Source organism: Henckelia pumila, chromosome 4, assembly GCF_033568475.1.
Source record: "Henckelia pumila isolate YLH828 chromosome 4, ASM3356847v2, whole genome shotgun sequence".
Classification (NCBI taxonomy): domain Eukaryota; kingdom Viridiplantae; phylum Streptophyta; class Magnoliopsida; order Lamiales; family Gesneriaceae; genus Henckelia; species Henckelia pumila.
In genome coordinates, this window is record NC_133123.1 from 131726665 (window position 1) to 131736210 (window position 9546).

At 33.3% G+C, this 9546-nt stretch overlaps 1 protein-coding gene across 4 annotated transcripts; it reads left to right on the plus strand.

The window, feature by feature from the left end:
* Positions 1-2417: 2417 nt before the first annotated feature.
* LOC140863775 (uncharacterized) lies at positions 2418-8519 on the plus strand. 4 transcript variants are annotated; one of them, XM_073267423.1, is made up of 14 exons: positions 2418-2784; positions 3232-3369; positions 3562-3643; positions 4134-4210; positions 4885-4985; positions 5097-5223; positions 5712-5828; positions 5923-6008; positions 6196-6262; positions 6401-6479; positions 7157-7248; positions 7742-7885; positions 7971-8051; positions 8473-8519. In XM_073267423.1, the coding sequence occupies exons 1-13, from the start codon at positions 2638-2640 to the stop codon at positions 8004-8006; spliced, it is 1293 nt and encodes a 430-aa protein (XP_073123524.1). In that variant the 5' UTR covers positions 2418-2637; the 3' UTR covers positions 8007-8051; positions 8473-8519. The 4 variants fall into 4 exon arrangements, with proteins under 4 accessions (XP_073123524.1, XP_073123523.1, XP_073123522.1 ...); XM_073267422.1 differs by lacking the exon at positions 8473-8519 and adding an exon at positions 8218-8280; XM_073267421.1 differs by lacking the exon at positions 8473-8519 and having other exon boundaries at positions 7971-8280.
* Positions 8520-9546: the final 1027 nt, after the last annotated feature.

Genomic DNA, 9546 nt, shown 5'->3' on the forward strand with positions numbered 1-9546 from the left:
GCACTCTATACTGTTGCTGTAGAGTTATATTTGATGCGTGAAAAGTGGAAAAAGTTTTCTCAAGCATTTCCATCTCTGTGACTTCAAGTCCACGGAATTTTAATTGCGAGACTATTCGATACATCACAGAATTATAATCACTGACTTTTTTAAAGTCTTGGAATCTCAACGTATTCCATTCATCACGGGCAGTCGGGAGTATCAGTTCCCTTATATGCTCAAATCTTTCTTTCAACCCTTTTCATAAAATCATTGGGTCTTTTTTTGTGAGATACTCACATTTCAACCCTTCATCAAGATGTCGGCGTAAGAAAATCATTGCCTTTTCTTTATCTTGTGAGGTTGATATATTAATTTTTTTGATGGTATCACTTAGACCCAATGACTCAAGATGCATCTCAACATCAAGAGTCCATGGCATATAATTTTTTCCAGTGATATCGAGTACAACAAATTCAAGCTTTGCCAAGTTTGACATGGTGGTACTAGAAAAATAACAATGCATTTTATTAGTTAATTTCCATTAATATAACAATACAAAATAATGGAAAAATGAAAATTATAAGTGCGTATACAAATAGATAAAAAGTATGTGGTGGAAAATCGCTGGTGAGTACAAGACTCGTGAGCATGATGATCATAATCGTTATGAAAAATAGCCTTATAAATGCCATCATCTCCATCTTCGAAAAATTTTCGAGTAAAAATATTTTGAGAGAAAGAGTGAATTTTGGTTTGATTGAAAATAAGTTTGAGTGAACATATTTATAGGCCAAAAACTAGCCGTTTGTGACCATTGAGGGTAAAGAAAAAATCGAGTATATGTTGAATAAAAATTCGTGATAATGATGCAATGCATATAATGATAATCATAATTAAATAATTATGTATATCATATCACATTATTATAAGGTCACTGTCGTAGACAACCTTTTATATAATATTGTGAAATTATACCAATATAGTTAGTATAAAGTCAGGTATAGTATATCATATCACATTATTATAAGATCGGTGTCATAGACAACCTTTTATATAATAACATGAAATTATACAAATATGATTATATTGTTTAAGAACCTTAGAGGCTTTTATACTTGTCGTATCCCTTACCGGGAGTGTGAGATGTCGTCTTAACATCCTCCCAGGATTTATAACAAGTTTTGAAAAAAACTTATTTTTTTTTTCATAAGATGATATTATATATTAATATATACACAATAAAAATATATAAACAGTAAAATAAAATTCTTACTTGTTGAATATTTTTGACTTCTTCTTGTATTTTGGAGCGTTGGAAATTATAGAGAACCTTCGAGCGATCGTGCTGATAACGTGTTGTGAAAAAGTAAAAATTTACGGTAAAAAGTAAATACTCCAAAACTCAAAATATATCAAACTCTACACTTTATAATATTTTTCTCTCAACTCAATTGTATTTTTCATCACAAATGAAGACCTATTTATAGATCCACATTTGAGATTAGTCCAAAAATAAAAACATCATCATCTACATCATCACACACTAATTTTTCACATTTTGCAACTTAATATTCAACATTCAACATTCAATATTCAACATAATAATAATAATAATAATAATAATAATAATAATAATAATATATTTTTCAACAGATTCTTTATCTATATTATCTTTTTATATTATAAAAGTTGAGGTCCTTAGTTGTCCGATTTGATGACACCAAATAGTTTTTACAAAAATATCCATGCCCACTAAAAAAAAATCTATAATTTACTCATAACTACCACATCTTATATACTTTCAAAAGTTCAAAAATTCAAAAATTATCTTTTATCTTTCACAAATCAAGATTCATATATTATTTAAAAAAATTATATCTTTACTATCTTTATTATTTTACCTCCGTCGCTAGTATATATATAAAACATGAGCAAATTAGTGATCTCTTGATATGTTCATTTTTATTTTTATTTTTTTTAAAAAAAACCACAAAATTATCAAATTGCGAAAAAAAACAATAAAATCAAATACTTGAAAAAAATAAATTTATATTATATACACACACAAAACATAATATTTGTATATAACAGTGTGACTAGTATCATATTAAAAATGTACTACGGGCTTATCCACATCTAATTATGAGTAGTGTGAACCTTGATTCTAATTTCAAAATAAAAAATTCTATCGGGTTTTTTAAGAATTTGTTGTGGGTGAAATATTCAAAAATATATGGAAAAACATAAAATTAGTATTTATTTTAGTACGATAGGATTTACAACTTACAAGTCCCAAATCCTCGTACACATTGTAAGGTACTCGTTTAGAAAGCCAATCACAAGTTGCCACGTCACATTCTGACAGGACACATAAATTTCCTTTAGACGTGGCTTTCCACTGTATATCTCGCCAACCGCTCCTTGCTTGCTTCCACCGTAATCTCGCTTTCGTTATGAATGAATTAGCACGCACGATTTTGAGCGATATTGCGGAGAATTGTACCAATTCGAACCGTAGAGAATCGCTCGCACTTCTGCAACATGGAAGCTGACGTCTGGAAAACTTAAACAAATGAAACGACCAACTTCCACTGTGATGCGTAGCTTTACCGAAAGACAAAACAGACTTCAAATCTCAGCAAAGCTCGAAAGCGAATGGCGGAGATTCAGCCTCTGTTGCCAACCGGCGCCGACGAAGTGGGCGCCCAACCATCGGAGCGCCAGAAACGAGCGGAGAGAAGCGGCAGGTCCAAAGCCGCTCGTATCGCTTCGCTCGATGTCTTCCGAGGGCTTTGTGTTTTTGTATTGCTTCCTTTCGCCTCTTTTAGCTCAATTTTGATGACAATGACTTTCGAATCTGAATTAATTTCATTTTTTAGAGCTGTTGATTTGTGTCAGATTATTAATCAGAATATTTTGGGAATGTTTGAGTAATTTGGACCTTGTCTTGACTATTGGTTGGTGAATATGAAGCGTACTATCTGTTTCTGGTTATGCATTTTGATTTTGTATCACGAAGTTAATGATATTCATGAGAAAATATCTTGCCGATTGTTAATATTTACTTGATTGATTAATTAGCATTATGGATTTGTGCAGATCAGAACATAAGATATCTGATCGAAATACCCACCTGTTATTAACTTGATCGAAAAAATTTGACTGCAGTAGCTAGTTTTAAGTGACCCAGCAAGTGATTGGGGAATGATCAAACTTTAGTCATTTGAATTAAATATCCTTTTCTTCCAGCTCATGATGCTTGTAGATTATGTGGGCTCGATTTTTCCAATTATTGCTCATGCCCCTTGGAATGGTGTGCACTTGGCAGACTTTGTGATGCCTTTCTTCCTTTTTGTTGCTGGAGTGTCCGTGGCAATTGTATACAAGGTAGACTATATATGTGTAACCGGAGCCTGACTATTCTCACCTCCAAATCTTTAACTGTACCGAGGCTGAAACTGAATTCAAGAAAATTTATATAACTCAGTTTTGTGTTCAATAAAAGTGGTCATTTTAACCAAACCTAGGATGTTATGTGCTTCGCTCTTTTGAATGTCATTTATGTCTTGGAAATTGCAGAAAGTTCCTAACAGGTTTGAAGCTACATGGAAGGTGCTTCTTAAAGCACTGAAACTTATTCTCCTTGGTGTTTTACTTCAGGGTAATGTAACTCGCTTGGCTTTTTTTGTCAGTCGATCAATTTGTATATGCAGTATAGGCAATGTTCAAGTTCCCAAGAATGGCATGAATAACGCATGCACGAAAATGTCTATACCATTTAGTCTCCTCATGACAATTTGAAATTCAAGATTCTCTTCCAAGACAAAAAAAAATCATGCTAATAGTGGAGGGAGAATGATGACTCTGCTCTTTGATAAGGGGAAGCAATGGGGTGAAATATCAATGATGAAACATGCACATGCAATAACGTGTTGGTACATCATTTTAAAGCACAACCTTTGTGATTCAACCAGTACTGAGTACCCTACTTCCCAACTCTATTTTTTATTGTGGTGTTTGTGGATTGTGGTTGACCATAGTTCAATATATTCATTTTTTATTCTATTTCATGTTTGTTATGGAATAACTGTATGGAATAACTGCTGCATACTGATTTGTAATCAAGGATTAAAAAATTTACACTATTTCAGGTGGATATTTTCATGGTGCTACTTCTTTGAGTTATGGAGTGGACATTGAAAAGCTAAGATTGCCTGGCATCTTGCAGGTTCTTAGGCATGCAATGCTTCTAGTTAGCCTTATAATATCGTATTGTTTTTCAACAGATAGTTGCAGAGAAAAAAAGTTGCCTTTTCCAAAGGAAATGAGATTTGATTCATGTAAACTTTAGACATTTCGTTTACTGGATATACGTGGCTGTGAGAAAGATTTCATGCTAAATAATTCTCTGAGTGATAACGTGAGTTCCTATATTATAGGATTGTTTCTATGAGCCTAAAATTTGACAAGACACTCCCTTGATTTTAATATTAGATTCTTGATCAAAAAGCCACTCGATCTACGGCACAGTGCTCCTTAAATAGGAAGCTACTTTATCATGGCTCTTTCTGGATATTTTTAGAGGGGTGGTATTGATGGTTAAGATATGATTGTCAAGAGTTTTTCCCCGTGATGTTACATCATGGTTTTAAATGAACAAAATGATAGATTAGGAATTGCAGTAACCGAAAAGACCATAAGCATACTCATCGTTGTGCTGGATTCCATGTTTTTTTCTTCTAGAAGCAGATTTTATGTTGATTGGTTGAACGAGGGTTTGCAATTACCAAATTACAGTTGTTTTCCAGTTTTCTTTGTTGATTCCATCTCAATTAGAGTTTGAGGAGGATTGATCGTGTAAGTAAATTTGTATACTAAACAGATTTCACAAATTTTATACAGAGGATAGCCATTGGATACGTTGTCGCGGCTTTATGTGAAATTTGGCTCCCACGTCAGAGATGGAGAGAAGATGATTTCCATAAAACTTATATATGGCAATGGTAAGCATACCAAGCCTGGCATTATCTGCTGCTTTGAATGTCTAAAACCTTTTTGTCTGAGGATTTTACTGGACCAAATTCATGAGAGAATTTAACTTTCTTGTTTCATAGGTATGTTGTATTCTTTCTGTCTGTCATATATTTATGGCTACTGTATGGAATCTATGTTCCTGACTGGCAATTCAGTGTGGTGCTGTCTGATTCCTCCACAGCTGCAAATAACACCATCGTTTATAAGGCAAGAGAATGCTCCCGTTTACTTCTTCTTTTCTTTTCGAATTTTTGTTGCTTGGATATTGGATTCCAATTCTGTAGTCGAGGTCCTTTGGTAGTTATCCTTTGACTGTATTATTGAAGTTGAATCAATAACTTCTACAGAAAATGATATACATATGTGTTTAAAAAATCACATCTCAGTGTTGACAACCAGAACGTTGGGGCTCTAGATGTATTTGACAACTTTAAGTTAACTACCAGTCTAATATTCAGCAGTGTGTATTTCGAAGGGTGAAGATATGCTACAGGGATGAAAATAAAGGAAAGTAGAAAAAATAGATAGAAGACACATTGCCTCTATTCTAACAAAGATACTGTTAATAAGAATGTGTACATGTGAATTATGCAAGGGAAGATATAAGATTAAAAGCCAAAAGGAGCATAGTTTACTTTTGCAGCAGGTAAATTGTTAATCTAGGTTGTCACCTTTTTTTGCCCCCATAAATATAGGTTAAATGTGCTGTGAGAGGTGATCTTGGACCAGCATGTAACTCTGCTGGGATGATAGATCGCTTTGTGCTTGGACTTGACCATCTTTATGCAAAACCGGTGTACAGAAATTTGAAGGTATCGTCATTTAGAATGTATTGTTACTTAAATTTCAGGAGTATATTTTTTGCAATTCATCAATATTTAATAGTTAAGTAAGCTTTTTACGTAGGAGTGCAATATGTCCAGCCATGGTCAAGTTCCATTGACTTCACCCTCATGGTGTCATGCACCTTTTGATCCTGAAGGCATTTTAAGGTAAGCAGTACTATATTCTTAGTCAATTCTACCACCTGTTGCACCTGAGCGCACTTAAATGTAATAAATATGTGTGTGTGTGCGTGTGTTTTTTTTTTTTTTTTTAAAAAAAATTATTTACTTTTGCTGACATGGTATCAATTATTTGTCTTTTTAAATTACTTACATGGATACCACATTCTTAAAGTTCAATTACAGCTGCTGTAGCTTGCATCATCGGACTCCATTATGGCCATACTTTGATACAATTACAGGTGACACAATAGAGTCAACTCTTCTTTTTGTGAAATAAGATAAGAATTAATGAGAAACACATAAATACTCTCAAATTGCACTGTCTTCTATATAGCATCAAGTTACATGCCATTTATTTGCTATTGTTTGCATTTCAGCATCACAAGGAGCGGCTGTGGAATTGGTCAGTTTACTCGGTTTTGTTAATGGTTCTAGGAATGGTGCTTGCCTTCTCAGGTTTGTTTTCTTGAATTTACTAGTTTTTTTAAAAAAACTTACTACTGGTCATTTGCTCAGTACGAACTTAAAACTACATGTGTTTGATGTTCAAATCGTTTGCAGCAAACGGGAGCAATTCTGCTACATACACAGCTGAAAACTCTGAACCCTGCATGCCTAAGTGGCTTGGAACATGCATACATAAATATACTTTGAGCCAGTTTGTATTAGAAGCATTTTCCCATTGAGGCATTTATAGTGAGATGCCATAAGATGAAAATCACTAGCATGCATTTTTGCAGCAAACTGTTTCACACTTGCACATGCACACACTCTCTAGCATACTCTGGGGTGTGGCTTCCTGGACTATACTGTTTATTTGCACTAGAGGCAAATAGATTGACTACAGAACCTAAAAATTGAACTCTTACTGAAGACATAGAAACTAGAAAGGACAGTTGGGAAGTTGAATGCATGATTGAAAGGCGAGTCAGGAAGTTGGATATGTGGTTGAACCCTTCAATTGTATTAACTTGCTGCAGTAATTCTAGGCTAAGTGGCTAACAAACAAGTACCATTTATTTGTCATCTTGGCATATGTTAATATTACTGACTTGTGAACTTTAATATATTTCATTGTGTTTTGACTCAAGAAATCCATTATGTTTTTCCCCCCTCTCTCTCTTGGCACTTAGGTACACCTTTAAACAAATCATTGTACACAACCAGCTACTTGATGGTTACCTCTGCAACTGCAGGAATCACCTTTTGCATACTATACACTCTGGTAAGTTTAAAATGTCAAATTTGTCCTTTATCACTATCCAAAGTTACGAGCGAATGATACAAATTAAATGAGAGGTTTGGATCCCAGTACAAGTGTAATGATTATTGAAAGACGGTGTCATATTAACACGAACATAGCTGGATCCCATAATATTTCTCGAAAGGATGATGATGGATGAGTCCTTGATCTGTGGTTTTGTCATGCTTGTTTACTAGGTTATCCCTTAACATCTCAGATATATGTGTCTCAGACAGACTCAACAAGAAATTCCCCAGTGGTATCCAATTATATTCATTATCTTGGTAACTCCGGTTCTAGAGAATGTTAAAAGAATTTGATCCCATCCCCTCCTCTCACAGTTCCACTTTATACTTTGGGCTTGTTCAGGCACCACCATAATGTGCACACAATGCCTTTATGCACATGTGCAATGCTGCTGTTTATTCAGCAATGAGTGATATGGTAGATGATGCGGTTGAATTTTGTCTTGTAGGTTGACTTTTATGGTTGGAGACACTTGACATTCGTTTTAGAATATATGGGAAAGCATTCATTAAGCATCTTTATTCTTGTAACTTCCAACATAGTTGTGATAGCAGTTCAAGGGTTGTACTTTAAAGCTCCCGAAAATAACATAGTAAGTGATTAAGCTTTCGACTTTATACTATTCTTGCATTCAACAATGTAAGATGACGTATCTTGTCCTCTGTTGTTTTGAACAGATTCACTGGATCATAACACGGTTTGTTGATAAATAACATGACATACAAGGGTTGGAGTTTCTTCCGGCACTGTTTTATAAAGTAAGCTCCTCATAACATGGTAACGTGATTTGATCATACTGCTAGAACTTCATCTTAGTAGGATTAGAGATTTATTTTACATACAAGCAACTTTCTACTCGATTCGTCATTCTTATTTAGAATTTTTTTTCTTTGAAATGAATGTCGATTGATCCTCGGGCTTCAGAAGCTGCTGTCTGGCCTGTTTACATGTGAAATTGAACTAAAATATAACTACTACGTTTTTTTTCGTCTTTGTGTTCTAACCAAGAAGCTTTTGTGTACCAAGAAAACAAATGAGTTACCCTCTTGGCTTTCCATCCCATCTCTCTTATTTGATGCTAATATAATTTTGTATTAATTCACTCATTTGTCTATAAACTAACTGCACTAATATTGATATTGATGATTAATGAATTTATCTTTTACATACCAATATCAGAATCACATCGCAAATTCGGTCATTTCTTGAATTTTTCGTGAGACACCAATCAAACATTCCCTATTGCTGCTGCTCATGGAAAGTGATATTGATGATTAATGACAAAATCTGAAATTAAAATGGAATATTCCATTTATATCCCGAGATGCAAAGCACCAAATGGATTATTATCTTATCCCATCTCCTCTTTTATCAAATAGAATGATAACTTGTCCTCGATCATTGAAGAGCTATTGTTTTTTTTTTTTTTGGAAAAAATAAAAGAAAAATTACTGCCCATATCATCATTAATTCTTCGTCAATGATCCAATTGGATAATCTCATTCACTCTTGTTTCTCATATTTTTCCCAAGTGTTATTTTGTTACCAAAACGTGTTTTCAGAAGGTATCTATCTTACATTAAAAAGGAATTCAGATAATTTATTTGTTGTGGTTGGCATTTGTGGGCTATTCGACCATGAAAAGTACGTATTCACTAGCGTTGATGAGATCTTCATCCAGACGTGACAACGAAATTGCGGCAAATACTATTTCCAAATATATATATATATATATATATATATATATATATATATATTAGCGTCAAATACCATCAATTATTTATTTTTTTTAAAATATGATTGTTTTCAAAGTTTGTTTTGATTTTGCCTTGGAGGCTGAATATTCCAAGCATAATTAATTTATGCTCCGACTTAACAGAGTAAGAATTTTTTAGTTGGAGCAAAATCGGATTCTTAGAAACAGTTCATCGCTAAAATGTTAAAAATATAAGTATATACTATGTAACATTTACTCACAAAATAATAATACTAATAGTAGTAGTAGTAGTAGTGGTGACGATGACTAATATTTGACATATTTTACTAGAAAGTTGATTGTGATTTTTTTTTTAAAAAAAAAAAACTATTTGTTCAAAATAAAAATAATAGACATAAAAAAGTAACCATGACTCCAAATTCTCAATATTTCATCTATAGCATATTTCGTAGCAATTAATCATATATACAAAAACCATACCAAAATTACAGCTTTAATATTTCCAAACAAATACTTTTGTATATATTTAAATTATA

Coding starts and splice junctions, on each gene's coding strand:
- LOC140863775 (XM_073267423.1), top strand. CDS start 2,638: ATGGCGGAGATTCAGCCTCTGTTGCCAACCGGCGCCGACGAAGTGGGC. Junction 3,644..4,133: donor CCTTGGTGTTTTACTTCAGG/GTAATGTAACTC, acceptor ACACTATTTCAG/GTGGATATTTTCATGGTGCT. Junction 4,211..4,884: donor GATTGCCTGGCATCTTGCAG/GTTCTTAGGCAT, acceptor AATTTTATACAG/AGGATAGCCATTGGATACGT.